The 19,536-nt window shown below is 41.7% G+C and overlaps 1 protein-coding gene and 1 pseudogene across 3 annotated transcripts; one reads left to right on the forward strand and one right to left on the reverse strand.

Annotated features, from left to right (window-relative positions):
- Positions 1-584: 584 nt before the first annotated feature.
- Positions 585-18,931, reverse strand: LOC117596665 (long-chain specific acyl-CoA dehydrogenase, mitochondrial-like; annotated as a pseudogene).
- Positions 13,013-15,281, forward strand: LOC128318548 (B-type lectin plumieribetin-like). 3 transcript variants are annotated; one of them, XM_053235085.1, is made up of 4 exons: positions 13,013-13,422; positions 13,748-13,929; positions 14,332-14,425; positions 14,633-15,281. In XM_053235085.1, exons 3-4 carry the CDS (start codon positions 14,336-14,338, stop codon positions 14,882-14,884), a joined length of 342 nt encoding a protein of 113 aa, XP_053091060.1. In that variant the 5' UTR covers positions 13,013-13,422; positions 13,748-13,929; positions 14,332-14,335; the 3' UTR covers positions 14,885-15,281. The 3 variants fall into 3 exon arrangements, with proteins under 3 accessions (XP_053091060.1, XP_053091061.1, XP_053091062.1); XM_053235086.1 differs by having other exon boundaries at positions 13,799-13,929; XM_053235087.1 differs by having other exon boundaries at positions 13,013-13,929.
- Positions 18,932-19,536: the final 605 nt, after the last annotated feature.

Below are 19,536 nucleotides of genomic sequence, written 5' to 3' on the forward strand. Positions count from 1 at the left end.
ACAGCTGCGCACTCCAATGATGGAGACTTACAATTTTCCTGTAAATACTGACATAACAAAGTCGTTGACTCTGAATACAGTCCTTAGAAACCAAGTCCTGCATAAGTATTTTATCTGCTTTTGTGATGAATGAAAGTGAAAGTGAAAGTAACTTGTGGCCAAGTAATTTGACCCATACTCAGAATTTGTGCTCTGCATTTAACCCATCCAAGTGCACACACACAGTAGTGAACACACACACACACACCGTGAACACACACCCGGAGCAGTGTGCAGCCTTTTTTGCTGCGGCGCCCGGGGAGCAGTTGGGGGTTCGGTGCCTTACTCAAGGGTCTCACCTCAGTCATGGTATTGAGGGTAGAAGAGAGCGCTGGTCATTCACTCCCCCCACCTACAAACCCTGCCGGACCTGAGACTAGAACCCACGACCTTCGGGTTACAAGTCCATTTTGCGTTTCTAATGCTTTAAATTTTACATGTGTTTTAAAACATTCAACACAAATAACAACACAACACAAAATGGATAAAGGTGCAATTATTTAAAAGGTAAAATATGCACAGGGTGATTTTTGAGCCCTTTTAGGACATGGTCCTGTTACTCAATGCACCAATTCACACACAGATCATTTGTATTTATGATTATTATATTAAATTTCTATAAAATTTATATAATGTTGTTATTTAAAATATGTCTACCCATGTGACTAAACCTTCATGCGATGCAAGTTTTTTCATATCTATTTATTACATGGTGTATTATAAAGTGAATTTATTCAAACCAAACAGGAAAAGAAATGATCAAAATTGTGTCACTTGATCTCCAAGAAAATGTATTATTTGCTATTTGATCAGCTTTTCTTAGCTACATGTACATCATGGCACTGATCAGTCACCAAACCAAAGACAAAAACCCCACAAACCAGCTTCTCTCCGTGTCTCGCTCCGATCCATCTGATCCCTCAGCTCAGCGCTCGTCTATCTGTGTCCGACGATGGCGCGAGCGATCAGCTCCTTCATGATCTCATTGGTTCCGCCGTAGATAGGCTGCACACGAGTGTCCACGAAGGCTCTGAGGAAGAGAACGTGTGACAGACGCATATCAGAAACCAGCACAAAAATCCTGAAAATCGATCTGAAGATTTAGATTAGACGACTATATAGAGTGACAATGTCTAGATTGGAATATATAGAGCTCTTATTTCTAGATTAGATTGGTGTATGGGATAAAATGACCAAGGTCAAAGGTCAGATCATGAATTCAGCCCAGAATGAAGTTTATCTAATGGCATCCCCCTGCTGTTCATACAGTGACATAGAAAAGGAAGCAGTGAGGCTGCAAAAATAATAAACTACGACAATTCTACTGGACAAAAATGAAATTTCTTTCACCTGTACAGGCTGGAGTTATGCAGACCCTGAGTGGCCACTTTATTCTGTAACTCTGACGCCCTGAGAGAGAGAGAGAGAGAGAGAGAGAGAGAGAGAAAGAGAGAGAGCATGTTAAATTTAAAGAGAATGCCATTTTTAGAAGAGCAACGATTTTAATTAGGAGAATGGCATGCCCTCGCAAATCAACCCTGATTCTTATAGCATCATGAAAATCACTCATATGGATATAAATATACAGAGTGAATAAACTGGAGAGAAAGAGAGAGAGAGAGAGAGAGAGAGAGAGAGACTGACCAGTATTTGGCCATGGAGGCGGTGCTGGAGTCCAGCTTCCTCTCACTGTGCAGCTGGAGACAGTTATCAATGAAAGCTCGACCCACACAGATCTCCGTCTTCAGCTCACACACACACATTATATATATATATATGTATATGTATATACACACAATAGCACCTGTCAAAGGCTGAGATATATTAGGCAGCAAGTGACCTGTCAGTTCTTGAAGTTGATGTGTTGGAACCAGGAAAAATGGCAAGCATAAGGATTAGAGAGACTTTGACAAGGGCCAGATTGTGATGGCTAGACGACTGGGTCAGAGCATCTTTAAAACAGCAGGTCTTGTGGGGTGTTCCCAGTATGCAGTGGTTAGTACCTACCAAAAGTGGAACAAGGAAGGACAACCGGTGAACCAGCAACAGGGTCATGGACGCCCAAGGCTCACTGATGCGCGTGGGGAATGAAGGCTAGTCCATCTGGTCTGATCCCACAGAAGAGCTACTGTAGCACAAATTGCTGAAAAGTTAAAGCTGGCTCTGATAGAAAGGAGTCAGAACACACAGTGCAGTGCAGTGCAGCTTGCGTAGCTGCAGAGCGGTCAGAGAGCCCATGCTGACCCTGTCCACTGCCAAAAGTGCCTACAATGGGCAGGTGAGCATCAGAACTTTACGACAGAGCAAAGGAAGAAGGTGGCCTGGTCCAATAAATCACATTTTCTTTTACATCATGTGGACGGCCGGGTGCGTGTGTGTCGCTTACCTGGGGAAGAGATGGCACCAGCATGCACTATGGGAAGAACGCAAGCTGGCGGAGGCAGTGTGATGCTCTGGGCAGTGTTCTGCTGGGAACATCTTTGGGTCCTGGCATTCATGTGGATGCTATTTTGACACATTGTTGCAGACTAGGTACACCCCTTCATGGCAACGGTATTCCCTAATGGAAGTGACCTCTTTCAGTAGGATAATTGGCATTTGGCAGCTGTTCGAATGGAGCTACCAATATGAAGTCCAAGGAAATCTCAATGCAAGTGCAGAATGCCATCATTAGGCTGAAAAAACAACATAAATCTATAAGAGAGATAGCAAAAACCTTAGGTGTGGCCAAATCAACAGTTAGTTACATTCTTAAGAAGAAAGAAAGTACTGGTGAGCTCAACAACATCGAAAGGCCTGGAAGACCACGAAAGACTACTAAAGTGGATGATCACAGAATCCTTTCCTTGGTGAAGAAAAACCCCTTCACAACATCACCAGAAGTCAAGAACACTCTGGAGAAGGTAGGCGTATCATTGTCAAAATCTACAATCAAGAGACGCCTTCATGAATGTAAATACAGAGAGTTTACAACAAGGTGCAAACCACTGGTAACACTCAAGAACAGGAAAGCCAGATTAGACTTTGCCAGAAAACATCTAAAAAAGCCTCCCATGTTCTGAAATAATATTCTTTGAACTGATGAAACCAAGATTAACTTGTACCAGAATGATGGGAAGAGAAAGGTATGGTGAAAGAAAGGAACAGCTCATGATCCAAAGTATACCACATCATGTGTCAATCATGGTGGAGGCAGTGTTATGGCATGGGCATGTATGGCTACCAGTGGAACGGGTTCACTGGTGTTTATTGATGATGTGACTGCTGACAGAAGTAGCAAGATGAATTCTGAGGTGTATAGGGCTATACTCTCTGCTCACATTCAGCCAAATGCTACAAAACTGATAGGATGCCGCTTCACAGTGCAGGTGGATAATGACCCTAAACATACTGCGAAAGCAACTCAAGACTTTTTGAAGGCAAAGAAAAGGAATATTCTTCAATGGCCAAGTCAGTCGCCTGATCTCAACCCAATAGAGCTGCTTTTCACTTACTGAAGACAAGACTGAAGGCAGAAAGACCCACGAACAAGCAGCAACTGAAGGTGGCTGCAGTGAAGGCCTGGCAAAGCATCTCCAGGGAGGAAACTCAGAATATGAGTTTTGAGAACATGGGCTCCAGACTTCAGGCAGTCATAGACTGCAAAGGATTTTCATCCAAGTATTAAAATTATGGTTATATTTACAATTATGCCACTTTGTCCAAATACCTTTGAGCCCCTGAAAATGGAAGTACCTTGCTTAAAATGGCTGTAATTCCTAAATGGTAAATGCCATATTTTTGTGGAACCTCTTAAAATAAAGCTGGAAGTCTACACTTCGATCACATCTTGATTGTTTTATTTCAAATCCATTGTGGTGGTGTATAAAGGCAAAAACACTAAAACTCTGTCATTGTCGAAATACTTCCAGACCTGACTGTATTTCTGTAAAGCTGCTTTGTGACAATGCCCATTGTTAAAAGCGCTATAAACAAACAAAACTGAATTGAATTGAATGTTTAAATGCCAAGAAACAACTAATAACAGCTCTTAACCTCATTAAAATACCTGGAGGGTTAGGGTTAGCGTTGAGTAGCAAAAAAATCCTTAAAAAATCCTTTTATTTAAAATGAAAGGGGTTGAAAGACACAAGGAAACTTTAAAGCCTAAAATATGTTTTTATTTATTAAATTCCCACCTGCAGGTCAGCGATGGTTTTTCCAAAGGCCTTCCTCTGAGTCACGTAATTCCGAGTCTCCTCAAACATAAACTCACAGCTGGCCAGAGCCATTGCTGCTATTATCAACCGCTCCTGACAGAGAGAGAGAGAGAGAGAGAGAGTGAGAGAGAGAGAATGGAGGGGGAAGCGTGTGTGAGTCTAAATGTGCTGCACTTTATATACCTTAAATTGTTTTACATTATTGCATTAAATAATGCAACAGTATAACAATAAACCTCCTTTGGGAAAAAAAGACATAGAATAAAAGATAGAGACAAAATGAAAGAAGGAAACCTCATTGCTCGTACCTGAGGCAGTTCATTCATGAGATAGTAAAAACCTTTGTTAGTTTCTCCCAGTACAGCGTCAGCTGGGAGGCGTACATCCTCAAAGAACAACTCTGCTGTGTCCTGCACACACACACACACACACACACACACACACATACACACAAAATAAAAATCGAACCTCAGCTGGAGCTCCACATAAAGATTAAATGCTGAAAATGTGATAATCAACAAAACCAGTATGATGTGACTGTGTGTGTGTGTGTGTATATACCTGTGCTTTGAGGCCACTCTTGTCCAGTTTACGTCCCTTGGCGAAGCCCTTGGTGCCGCTTTCCACCAGAAACAGACTGAGACTGTGAGCTGCTGATTTCGCCTCACGTTTTGTTACAGCAACAACAATGACCAGATCACTCATCCACCCGTTAGTGATAAACACCTGAGAGACAGAGAGAGAGAGAGAGAGACAGAGAGAGACAGAGACACAGAGACAGAGAGAGGCAGAGACACAGAGAGAGACAGAGAGAGACAGAGAGAGAGACAGAGAGAGACAGAGAGAGACAGAGACAGAGAGACAGAGAGACAGAGAGAGAGAGACAGAGAGAGAGAGAGAGACAGAGAGACAGAGACACAGAGACAGAGAGAGAGAAAGAGACACAGAGAGAGACAGAGAGAGAGACAGAGAGAGACAGAGAGAGAGAGACAGAGAGACAGAGAGAGAGAGACAGAGACAGAGAGAGACAGAGACAGACAGGGAGAGAGACAGAGACAGAGAGAGACACACAGAGAGAGAGAAAGAGACACAGAGAGAGACACAGAGAGAGACAGAGAGAGAGAGACAGTAAATTACATTTGATTATAAATGAATCCAAACTTTAAACTTTAATCAAATGTTAATGTAACAGATAAATATTTCAGCATGTGTGTAAACCTTATTTCCATTGAGGATTCAGTCAGTGCCATCACGCCGATCATACGTCTTCACTCCCTGCAGATCACTGTACACACACACAAACACATATAGAGTTACACCAGCACTCCAACAGATTTGTACTTGAATTGTAATGAGATATCTAATATGAACATGTATATAGGAGCGTGATGTCATTTGGTGGGCGGAGCCTCACCTGCCCGCCCCTGGCTCACTCATGGCGATGGCGCCGATGCATTTCCCAGCAGCCGTCTGGGGCAGGAAGCGTTCAATCTGAGCCTGTGAGCCATAATGGCTGATGTACGGCATCACGATCTCCGAATGCAGAGAGAAACCAGGACCTGAACAGTTACAGTACATCCTACACACACACACACACACACACACACTGTTTATATATACACTGTATTATATTATACTGTACATAGGCTGCTACTCTTATGTTTACACTATTGCAGCTACTTATACTGTACTCTTGTACTCTTTGCACTATTCTCACTAGATTCACATTCTAACAGAACTGTGTACTGGTCGGCGCTGCACTGGAACTTACTGCGACCATTGTCTGTCCCAGTAGTCATTGTACTGTCTTGTGTCTGCATGTATGTATAAATTTATGTAGTCCCTTGTAGTTCTGTGTTGTTCTGTGTTTGTCTTATGTAGCATCTTGGTCCTGGAGAAACGTTGTTTCTTTTCACTATGTATTAACTGGCTGTATGTGGTTGAAATAAACTCCACTTGACTTGACTTGACTTGACACACACACACTATCATGACAGCTCTCTCTAATCAACGTATAATCATCTTAGACAAAGAAAACCTTCCTTACTTCCTCATGATCCACAAGGAGACAGAGAGAGAGAGAGAGAGAGAAAGAGAGAGAGAGGGGGGGGGGGGAGAGGGGGAGAGAGGTAAAGTGAGACAGTAACACAGAGTTACTTACTGCTCCTCCCACACAATGGCAGCAGAGAGCAGGTCTCCACCGACCCCGCCATGTTCAGCAGGAGTGTAAATACCCAGCAGCCCCTGCAGGCCCGCCTTCTCCCACACCTCCCTACTGACCTCGCCCGCCTTCTCCCACCTGTAAACACACACACACACACACACACACACACACTTAACTAAAATGTTCATAAAACAAGGTAGTCAAGTTTTTAAACATCAAACCCTTGTATATGATTTTATTTATTTATTTATTTTTTACTCACAGCGTTAGATTCAGACTTCAGAGGCGGTGTGAACCACTTCAGCTAAACACACCCTAGGTTTCTTTTCACTTTTTAATGTAGCGCTTTGATTGTTGTTTTTACACAAATTTAGTAAAACTCATCTCATCTAACTTCCCAAAGGCTTTCTCAGATCAAAAACATAAAGATGAACAGCTTCATTCAGGCCTGTGTTACACCATTACACTCTTATGTTCTAACATAGTTACACTGTTACAATATTACACTTCTAAACTGTTACCCTTTTCACAGGAGAACAGAATATCGATGATCTGCTACAGTAATATTAGAAAAAGATGAACAAAAAAAAGTTCAAAGACTTTTTGCAGACGTGCATTACATACTTACAGTTACTTTGTCATATTTCCAGAGTTACATTTTCACATAGTGTTTATCAACAACATTTATGTAACAGCATAATAGTGTAACTATGTAATGGCATAACAATGTAGCAGTGTAAATACTGTATGTTACAATGTAACAGTGTAACAATCTATCTATGTAGCAGTGTAATGATGTAACTGTGTAACAGTGTAACAGTTTAACTGTGTAACAGTGTAAGAACATAAGACTGTAACAGTGTAATGCAGATCTGCAAAAAGCATTTGATCTTTACGCTTTTTAACTTATAGCAGGAGAATAATTTATATTTTGCAAAACTGGAAACTGTTTTCAATTAATACTCAGCAAAAAAGTCATTTAAACACTTTTTTGCATAATTTAAGTGTACAAATTTTTAAGAGAAATAACACTGCAGTAACGAGTGATCACTAGTTACCAAACAGGATATTACCATATTTATTTCACATTTACATTCAAAGTGTGGTGGGATGTGACTGAATTTACTCTGTTCCTCCTTGAAGATCCAGATTTAGATCCAGTGTGTGATAGTAATGTGTGTGATAGTAATGTGTGGTCTCACAGAACAACCTCCAAGATCCCAATCAGTCTGGCTTCAAACCAGCACACTCCACAGAGACTGCCCTTTTGGCCGTCACTGAGAAGCTACATGCTAGATCAGCCAAACTGTCTTCAGTTCTCATCCTCCTTGACCTTTCAGCAGCATTTGACACGGTGAACCACAAGACTCTCCTATCCACCCTCATGAGCCTAGGAATTCGTGGTGCAGCATGGCAATGGTTTGCTTCCTACCTGGAAGATCGGTCATATCAGGTGACACGGAGGGGATCCACATCTGCTCCTCGCAGACTCTCCTCTGGTGTTCCACAAAGCTCAGTACTTGGTCCTCTCCTGTTCTCCCTCTATACTCAATCTCTTGGTGCGGTCATATCCTCACACGGGTTTTCATACCACTGCTATGCAGATGACACTCAACTCATCCTCTCTTTCCCTCCCTCAGACTCTCATGTTTCTGCTCGGATATCAGCTTGTCTGGCTGACATCTCATCATGGATGACAGCTCATCAGCTGAAACTTAATCCCACCAAAACTGAACTGCTGTTCATCCCAGGTGATTCATCCCCATCTCAGGATCTTGCAATTTCCCTAGACAATTCTCTGATCTCGCCTTCGGTTACCGCACGCAACCTTGGGGTAACTATGGACAATCAACTGTCCTTCTCCTCTCACATTGCTAATCTAACACGCTCATGTCGATTTCTCCTTTATAACATCAGAAGAATTCGTCCATTTCTTTCCTCACAAGCCACACAGGTGCTTGTTCAGTCCCTTGTCATTTCAAGACTGGACTACTGTAACTCACTCCTGGCAGGTCTGCCTCTGAGCGCCATTTGTCCACTGCAACTGATCCAGAATTCAGCTGCACGATTGGTTTTCAACCTTCCTAAATTTTCCCACACCACCCCATTGCTGCGCTACCTCCACTGGCTTCCTGTAGCTGCCCGCATCAGATTTAAAACACTGATGCTCGCCTACAAAGCCAAAAACAGACCAGCACCCACTTATCTCAAAGCACTTATCACACCTCGAGTGCCACCACACTCCCTCCGATCCTCTAGCACTGCTCGACTGGTCCCACCATCTCTCAGGGTACAAGGAAGGCATGCATCGAGACTCTTCTCTGTTCTGGCACCAAGGTGGTGGAATGAACTTCCCCTAGATGTCCGAACAGCTGAGTCACTGGCAGTCTTCAAACGACGGCTAAAGACTTACCTCTTCATATAATACTTAAATTAGCACTGTCACCAAAAAAAAAAAAAAAATCACCTCCCCAACAGAGTTTTGGATTGATGGTATTCCTAGTTTGTGACCTAGCGAGCCAATATCAGAATGTATTTTTGATATACTTCAAAGCACTATTGTAAGTCTCTCTGGATAAGGGCGTCTGCCAAATGCCATAAATGTAAATGTAAATGTAAATGGTTTAGGACAAAGCCACTGCACTCACTCCGTGTGATAAGGAACCACTTCTTCCTTAAAGAACCGCCGGACGTTCTGTCTGAACAGGTCATGTTCCTCAGAGAAAATCCGCCGTGTCCCGATGTCCATCATCGTCTTGGCCATCGAGGTCTCGGGGTGAAAGGGGGCAGGCATGTCACCCTGCAGGTGCTGCGAGTACTGCATTCTGGGAAAGATCAGGTTATTTATAAACCATGCTGATCAACATAAAGAGCATGACATTACACAGCTTACTGCCAATCAACAATATCATTATCATTCCATTCAGAAGAACACAGCATTTTTCAAGTCAAGTCAAGTCGAGCTTTATTGTCATTCTGCTACAAGTGTGGACATATAGTGTAACGAAATTGCACTGTGTGTTACACCAGCACTATTTCAGCACCAATTTTGATAAAGTCTGTCCAATTCAGAAGGCATCATAACAAAAGATCTCATTTCTAGTTCCTTATTTTGCACCAATTTGAAGGAGCACCACACCATCTCAGAGGAGGCAATCTCATAACCATTTTAAAGGTTATCATGATATAAAAAGTTAATATAACGCAAAAATGTAACATTGAAACATAACTACACATAAATGTCTAAAAGTATAAGACACAATAGGGACATACAGCTGAGGCTAAAAGTTCATATACACCTGGGCTAAAGTTATTCAATCTCAGTGTTTCACAACTCCACACATTTCATGTTACATATCATACATTTCTTTGGGCAACTCAATTAGGACACTTACTTTGTTCACATCAGAAGTCATTTTAAAACAATCAATTAGAGACAAGTTTACTTACACCAAGTTGACTGTCTCTTTAAACAGTCTGAAAGATTCCTGAAATTGATGTAGTGAATTTAGAGGCTTCTGACTGGCCAACTGTCATAATGAAGAGGTAACTGGTTGTGCACTGTGGCTGTATAAGGGCCTACCTTCAGCACCGGTGCCTTTTTGCCCTTGATTGACCTCAGAAAAAAACCTGTGAACCTTCAGAAGTCTGGTTCCTACTTATGAGCAATTTCCAAATAACTGAAGGTACCACAAGCATCTGTACAAACAACTGTGTGCAAATATGAAAATCTTGAAACCACACAGACACTGTATCATTCAGGAAAGAGGCACAAATGATCTCCCAGTGATGAAGGAACTTTGGACCGAATGGTTCAATTGAACCCCAAGACAACAATAAAGGAACTTGTGAAGGAGTTGGAGGCATCAGGTACCAAAGTGTGTATATCCAACATTAAGAGAGTCCTACATCGTCATAGCCTGAAAGGCTGTCGCACATGGAAGAAGCCTCTACTCCAAGACCTGCATAAAAAAGCCAGTCTGTAACCAGACTGTAGACCTCCAGGTCTTTTCCAAACAAAAGGCCCAGACACTGCCGCCCCATAGGTCCTTTGATTGTGCGATCAACCTACTCCCAGGAGCTGCTCCGCCTAGGGGCAGGTTATTCTCCCTGTCACCTCCAGAATAGCCATGGAGGACTATATTAAAGAGGCCTTGTTCTTGGGATTTATCCACCCATCCACCTCCCCTATGGGGACGGGGTTCTTTTTTGTCAACAAGAAAGTAGGGGATCTGCGGCCTTGCATTGATTACCGTGGCCTTAATGCCGTGATGCAGAAGGATAGGTACCCACTGCCCTTGATGAATTCTGCATTTGAGCGCCTGTAGCGGGCGAAAATTTTTTCAAAACTGGATCTACATAGCGCCTACAATCTGATCCGCAACAGGGCAGGGGATGAGTGGAAGACTGCGTTCATCACGCCGTCTGGGCACTATGAGTATTTGGTGATGCCCTTTGGCCTGATGAAAGCCCCCGCGGTCTTCCAGCGGTTCATTAATGAGGTCCTCCGGGAGACCAGACCCTCAACCATTACATCTTCGTCTAGCTAGACGGCATTTTGATTTTTAGCAGCTCGCTGGAGGAACATATGGTTCATGTGCGCCGAGTCCTTCAGCTCCTCCTCCAGAACCATCTATATGTCAAAATAGAGAAGTCCCAGTTTCATGTAACCACAATCTCCTTCTTGGGCTTTGTTGTGTCCCAAGGGAGACTTAGTATGGACCCAGACAAGGTAAAGGCGGTCACACAGTGGCCACAACCCACCTCAGTCCGGCTGGTACAATGCTTCCTGGGGTTATTCCAATGCTTCATTCAGGACTTTAGCACCCTGGCAGCCCCCCTTAGCGCACAGACGAAGAAGAACCAGGCTGGGTTTAAGTGGACTACAGAGGCACAGCAAGCCTTTGAAACCCTGAAGGAGAAATTGACAACAGCCCCTGTGCTGCATATGCCTGATCCTGAGGCTCAGTTCATAGTGGAAGTCGATGCCTCAGATATAGGAGTGGGTGCCGTCCTCTCCCAGCGTTCAGGGCCAGACCAGAAATTACATCCATGCGCATACTTCTCCCACCGTCTAACCCCATCAGAGAGGAATTATGGGACGGATCTTATTTGGACGGACCACAAGAGTCTGGCCTACATTCAGGAGGCCAAGCGCCTGAACCCCCGGCAAGCCAGGTGGTCCTTATTCTTTACATGTTTTAACTTCATCTTGTCTTATAGGCCAGGGTCCAAAAATCTTGAACCAGATGCACTCTCTAGGCAACAGGATATATCCTCACGGGAACCCAGCCACGAGACTATAATTTCCCCTCCCCGAATAGTGGCTCCCTTGCGCTGGGGCCTGGAGGAAGCCATCTGCATGGCTTCCTGTCAGGAGCCAGATCCAGGTGGAGGCACTCCAGGAAAACTCTATGTACCGTTGACCATACGGCCTCAGGCCCTGTCTTGGGGTCATACATCTCCATTTGCAGGGCACTCTGGGGTCACCAGAACCCTGGAGTTTTTGCGCCGACGCTTCTGGTGGCCCAATATGGAGAGGGATCTCCGGGCCTATGTGGCTGCCTGTCAGGTCTGTGCTCGGAACAAGGAGCCACATACTCGCCCATCTGCTTTGCTTCATCCCCTCCCAGTACCCTCTCGCCCATGGTCTCACCTTTCACTGGACTTTGTTACAGGTCTGCCAACATCCCAGGGGATGTCAGTTACACTGGTCCTCATGGATCTGTGCTGCGGTGCTTTTGAGTTGAGCCGTTGGCTCTGAGGTTTCCCCGATCAGATTCACAAACACTACAACACTCACTAAAATAGTCCCATGGAGTTAGCTCAGCGGCTAACGTTACGGCTTGGGGTTCACAACCTCTCTGGTTCGAGTCCCGCGCAAGGTGTTTACATTTTAGGCGGAGCCTTTTTGATCCGTCTCTGCACTTGGGTCCATTCCACACCATATATTGTCCTGCCGGACAAGCGGGCCCTGCACGACGCTCTTGTACATCTTATCGCCTAGCCCCATAACACAGACTGAAGTTTGCAGCTGATCACAAGCCTTTTGGAGGAGAGTTCTCTGGTCAGATGAAACAAAAATTGAACTGCTTGGCCAAAATGATCAGTGTTATGTTTGGAGGAAAATTAGTGAAACACGTATGAAGCATGGGGGTGGTAGCATCATGCTGTGAAGGTGTTTTGCTGGAAAAAGGGACTGGTGCATTAGAATAGATGGCATCATGAGGAAGGAGGATTATATTAAATATGATAAATAAAAACTGAAATAAATATGACCTTTTATGTAAATAAAATAGATGCTCTAATTGACTATAACAGGAGGTATAACATGAAATGTGTGGAGCTGTGAAAAATTGAGTTTGAATGTCTTTAGCCTGGGTGTATGTAAACCTTTGGCCTGCTTCGTCATCATTAACTGATATCTGAATGTTAATCTATAACCAGCTGGTCTCATTTCATCTACAGTTTAATGATTCCGGTGTACTGACATCTTTATCACTAATCAGAAACTTGTATTCCATAGAAAACAGATTTTCTATGACTCATGATTGCAAGAGCAGGGCACAGAATGAATTCTTTGTTCCTCCTTTGGACAGGTGACATTTAAAGAGTGGTTATTTTAGTTACCGTAGACTTCCTATCAGCTTGAACCAGTCTGGCCATTCTCCTCTGACCTCTCTCATCAACAAGGTGTTTCCAGCTGCAGAACTGTCGCTTACTGGAAGGGTTTTTTTTGTTTTGTTTTTCGCAACATTCTGTGTAAACTCTAGAGACTGTTTACATGAAAATCCCAGGAGATTAGTGGTTTCTGAAATACTCAAACCAGCCCATTTGGCACCATGATATGGTTAAAGTGACAGTGATCACACTTTTTCCACCATTCTGATGTTTGATGTGAATATTAACTGAAGCTTTTGACCTGTATCTGCGTGAGTTTATGCATTGCGCTGCTGCCATTGGCTGATTGGATAACTGCATGAATGAACAGGTGTACAGGTGTTCCTATTGAAGAAGCCAGTGAGTGTATATGTCTTCATTTGATTTTACATATATATATATATAATTTTAATTTTTATTATTTTAATTTTCCTGCTTCCGCCTGTCTTTAGCCTAGGTGTATGTAAACTTTTGGCCAAACTGATAACTGATATCTGAATTTTAAACTATAATTAGCTGGTCCCATTTCATCTACGATATAATAATTCTGGTGTATTGATAACCTTATCACTAATCAGAAACGTGTATTCCATAGAAGACAGTTTTTCTATGACTCATGATTGCCAGCGCTGGCCATTGTGTTTGTGTTCCTCACAACAAATGCTTTGTTCCTTCTTTATCTTAGAATCTTTTTTGTTATATTAAACTATAAGAAGTAATATTTCTGGTTGGTCAGAATGACAGCCAATGACAGTAAAGGACCGTCAGCCAATGACAGTAAAGGACCGTTCATAAAAACCCCATCTCGCATCAAAAATCTCCATAGCAGCTTACTGATTCATCTACGATATCACTGTCATTGTGCAGGTGAGTAAAGCTGATTAAACCTAACAATCTGGAAGGAAATACATATAAGGGAAATATTTTTAACGATTATACCCAAATGTGCACCTGGTTTATTTATTTAAATAGGAAAAGTATAACAGATGTGTAGATAAATTAGCAGTCCATCGAGTACAAATCAAGAATAGAGCAATACTGTACTATAGCACTGTTGAATTCAGGACTGTGATTGGTCAGAAGGTGTTGATTAATTTTCTATAACAGCAGCTCTGACAGTAGTGCAGCTGTAAATCACAGGTTTATATTAATGCGGGTCAGCTTCAGATCAGCTTGTGCAATAATTCTTGTCTAGTGTCCTTATCAATTTTCTGCATTAAACATTTGCTATGAGCCTTACTGTTTGACAAATCTGTCTTTCCTTTTCAGAACCATGAGCAGGAACTTCTTGTCCATGAACGAAGAGCTCCGTAAGGGAGACTTCCTGTTATCCAACAACCGAGAGTACAAGGCAATCTTTCAGGTAGAATTAAAACAGAAAAAAGAAAAACTCCAGGTTCAAAAAGAAGAGCTGCATTTCTTTATGTTTATACCCTCCACATAGATAGCACTGGCCATTCCTAATTCCTTTTTTACTTTTACTTATTTGAAAAATTACTTCCAATACTTTTCACAGAAATATAAACCCAACCACTGTTTTCCAAAACTGAACACTCATGTCTCATTTCAGGAGGATGGGAACTTTGTGGTCTATGGCTGGAGACCTCTGTGGGCATCTAACACGTATGGCAATACCGACGCCCAACGGCTGATCATGCAAGGAGACTGCAACTTCGTCATGTACACGCCGGACAGACCCGTGTGGGCCACCAACACCAGCCGGAAGGACGCCAAAATGTGCCGTCTGGCTCTGGGCAACGACGGCATTCTAATGGTCGATAATGATGGGGCTGTGGTGTGGAAATCTACTAAGTCTAATTAAAAGCAATGAAGCAATCATGTCTCAAAACTCTCTGCAGCTGTCAGGAAAGTTATAAAATAAATCAGTAAAGAGAAGCAGCAGGATGTCTCTGTGTCTCTGTACTACTGTTATTATAATCAGTTCAAGCAAAACAGGCGGGCAGTACAAGACTGCCAACAGAAATGAATACTCTGAATAACAGACTGAATACTTTTCCCTGCACCTAAAACCCAGTTAAGACCCCAGACTTACCCTAGTTATCCTCCTTTATCACGCAGCAAGACAAACACAGAAATTATAAGCAAGACTCCAGGGCTACCAGAATGGAAACTTACTCCATCACTAATCCAACCCAATCGAACAGGCTTTATCAAAGCAAACAGTCAACTACTAACTCTCACAGAATACTTAACCTTCTCATGCATAAATTATTTAAAAAAATAAACATATGCATGTCATATATTAACTTTTTCTAAACATCTCCTATATTAAAAAGTCAATGGATTGTCCATGTCTAGAAATTCTGTGAGAAAGAAAATGATAAAACTTTATTCCAGAAATAAAAAAAAAATTTCAATGTCTTTAGAAACAAAAATTGTTAACATTCAGGCACTAAAATATTCAAAGTTGATGACCAAAATTATAGAACATTATAGCAATATTCTAAGCCTTCATTTGAGTCTGGCACAGCAATTTTTTTTTACTTAATTTGTCTAGAGTTTGTAAAAATGTAGGAGAGACATGCTGCATTGAGAACCGCAAACAGTACTGAGAGCAACAAAAATAAGGATACTGTTTTATGTTAAATTACAGTAAGGGGCCAAAGTGAATTGGAGGTGATTTGCACCTTCTATTTTCTTAAAAACAGCCTAAATCAATGATGCATAATTGTGCACTCTGTGTATATAAGGATTAACCAGATACAACTTACACCACACCAAAAATCAGAAAGAGCACCAGTCACACTCTGTGGAGAGAAAACCTTCGACAGAGTCAACTGGAAATTCTTATTTACTCCATTAAATAAATTCAGCTTTGGAGAATCATTCAATTTTTTTTAAGTTCAGATTTTATCCACTTTACTTATAGCCACCGTTATTACAAACAAACTATTATCACAAAGCTTCTGCACGCAGGTACCAGATAAGGTCCCGATCTCCAGGTCCCTATTTGCCATTTTTAATCAAACCAGTAGCTTCTACAACAAAATGTGAACACCTGTGGTGACCAGACATCAACCATGCAACATAAAATCAGACCATTTGCAGATGATATATTACTCTTCTTACAAAATCCCACATCTGCAATACAAGAGATTATCCACACACCACTGAAAACACTCCAAAAACACCATTTACATTTACAAAGCGAACCAAATCCACTACCTTTGCACATCTTATTCAATTCAATTCAATTCATTTTTATTTGTATAGCGCTTTTTTACGAAGGTCATTGTCTCAAAGCAGCTTTACACAAACAAAAGTAAAGTGAAGTGTGTGTGTGTGCCGTCTCTGAGGAGCAAGCAGGGCAACGGTGGCAAGGAAAAACTCCCTGAGATGGTGATAGGAAGAAACCTTGAGAGGAACCAGGCTCAACAGAGAACCCATCCTCATATGGGTTTACACTGTAGTGTGCGTGTGTGTGTGAGTACAATGTGTGTTGGTGTAGTCCATGGAAAACAGCTGAAGCGTTTTCGTGGCAGTGTGAAGCATTGCCGGTGGACAGGTCCAGAGTGAAGGGGGGGAGGTCTGGATCACCGGCAGCTCAGGAGTGTAGCTCGGCAGAAGGAGAAGGAAAGTGGTTAGGTACACTCACAGTCACCGTGTGGAGATAAAACTCAACATCCACGAGTCCCCCAGATCTACTCCTTTGATAAAAACACTAGTCGCTAAATGCTAGGTTAAATAAATAAGTCTTCAACCTCGACTTAAACACTGAGACCGTGTCTGCTTCATGTACATTAACTGGGAGGCTATTCCATAATTTTGGGGCTTGGTAAGAGAAAGCTCTGCCCCCCGCCGTGGTTTTGGCAATGCGTGGTACTGATAGACAGCCTGCATCCTTAGAGCGAAGTAGGCGCGGCGGAACGTAAGGTACTAACATATCGCTTAAATACTGCGGAGCAAGACCGTTTAATGCTTTATAGGTTAGGAGTAATATTTTAAAATCGATGCGGAATCTTACTGGGAGCCAGTGTAATGTAGATAAGACTGGCATGATATGCTCATACTTCCTAGTCCTAGTAAGGACCCTTGCTGCTGCGTTCTGAACTATCTGAAGCTTATTTATGCATCTAGACGAACATCCAGATAGTAAAGCATTACAGTAATCTAATCTGGACGTGATAAATGCATGGACTAGTTTTTCAGCATCACTTAGCGAAAGTATATTTCTAATCTTAGCGATATTTCTGAGCTGGAAAAATGCTAACCTGCTTACATTATCTACATGCGCCTCAAATGAGAGATTAGAGTCTATAATCACACCGAGATCTTTTACTGTTAGACTACTTGAAACAGAGAGACCGTCTAAAGTAACAGTGTGATCTTTAAACTTACTTCTAGCGGCTTGTGGTCCCAGTACCAGAACCTCTGTTTTTTCTGGGTTTAGCAGGAGAAAGTTGCTTAACATCCAGTCTCTTATGTCTATCGCACATGCCTCAACTTTCTTTAACTGGCTATTCTCATCTGGCCTAGCTGAGACGTATAACTGTGTGTCATCAGCATAACAATGGAAGCTAATATTATGTTTACGGATTATGTTACCTAAAGGGAGCATGTATAACGTGAAAAGCAGTGGGCCTAAGACTGAACCCTGCGGAACGCCATATTCTACTCGATAACGTGCTGAGTGGTCACCGTTTACATCTACAAACTGATGACGATCAGTTAAATAAGATCTAAACCAGTCGAGGGCTGAGCCCTTAATTCCTACGACCTTTTCCAGTCTGTGAAGAAGGATATTATGGTCGATAGTGTCGAACGCTGCGCTAAGGTCGAGTAAAATTAATAGACTAATGCAACCCCGATCAGAGGCTAATAGCAAGTCATTGACTACTTTGACTAATGCTGTCTCTGTGCTGTGGTGGGGCCTGAAACCTGACTGATAAAGTTCATAGATATTATTACTTTGTAGATATGAAATTAGCTGCTGCGCTACTACTTTCTCTAGTATTTTAGATAGAAAGGGAAGGTTTGAAATCGGCCTAAATCAACTCTAATCCAGTACTGAATACTATAAACAACAGTCACCAACGATAGATAAAACCTTCCCCTCTCTCGCATTAGCAGAATATCGTCTATAAAAATAACATTATTACCAAAAAGAAATGTATTTCAAACTTTCAAAGAATTCAGATCAAGTTTTAACAGTTTACTGGGATTCAGGAAGCCATTTTATTTGGGATCGAGTCTTTATTTTTATAGAGTAACATGTACATAAACAATATAAACATGTATAAACAGTTTAACAAATACATTTGCTAGGGGGAATAAACATTATTATACAAAGACATGAAAAAGTCTGAATAGTTTCCTGTTTTTTTGAGGGTAAAACTGATTCAGCATAATGCATTCTGAAAAAAAATGCATGGTTTCTCTCCTGAGAACTTGCATTTATGGATATTAAATTCAGCCATTAAAAGGATCTAAAAAAAAAAAAAAATTAGGGATCCAGTCAGTATGACGGAATCAAGCAGTGTGACGTCACGAAGCGGTGCTCACGTGACCTTGACCCTTCGGTTGTTATTGAACACAGTGAACTTTTCCCTAGTAGCCTCTGTATAGTTATAATTCCAGTGCAAAGTGTGCATGGGTTAGAATTAAACACAGGAAGTGTGTTTGAGTGTGTGTTTGTGTGTTTGTTGGATTTGGTGAAGGACAGTGTGGAATAAAGTGCAGTAAAGTGATTTACCTGCAGCACAGAGGCACTGGAGCTGATTTAATCCTGCACAGGAAACTGCTCACACATCTGGACAACATCATGGACTACTTTATAGCGTCTGTGTGCTGTGTGTGTAACAAATGTAGCTGTAGTTATGCACTGAAGAGTGTGAAGCTTGCCACACATGGAGAGAGAGAGAGAGAGAGAGAGAGAGAGAGAGAGTGTGTGTGTGTGTGTGTGTGTCTAAATAAGAGCTCCAATCATATTTAATGAGTTTACACATAAATGGTGTATGCAAATGTCTTATGGTTATATGCAAATATGAAAAAATCAATTAAATTATTTACGATTTAAATGACTTCCGGTTTCAGGCTTAATTCATCTGACAAACTTAAAGGCTAAAAAAAGATCACTATTTTATTTATTTATTTATTTACTTACTTACTTACTTACTTATTTAACTGTTAAATTATAAAAAAAAAAACACCATAATCCATGTTGGTGTTTTGAAACAGAGCCTCAGGAAGTGTTTGTGTGTGTGTGTGTGTGTGCGTGTGTGTGTGCCACTTTGCTGTATAACCATATGTGGCAGGGTTTATGAGCTTGTGTTAATACTGATGAGCAACAACCCTGTTATTGTAACGAATCTTTTGCACACTACAGCTCTGTATATCTGTTTTATGTTTTTTAAAATATTCTATTGATGCATATTCATATTCTACATTTCATTCCTGTAAAGGCTGCTAAACATTTTTACATAATAGTTTACTAGTTTTTATTCTATTTTATTC

This window comes from Pangasianodon hypophthalmus, chromosome 6 (assembly GCF_027358585.1).
Source record: "Pangasianodon hypophthalmus isolate fPanHyp1 chromosome 6, fPanHyp1.pri, whole genome shotgun sequence".
Lineage (NCBI taxonomy): Eukaryota > Metazoa > Chordata > Actinopteri > Siluriformes > Pangasiidae > Pangasianodon > Pangasianodon hypophthalmus.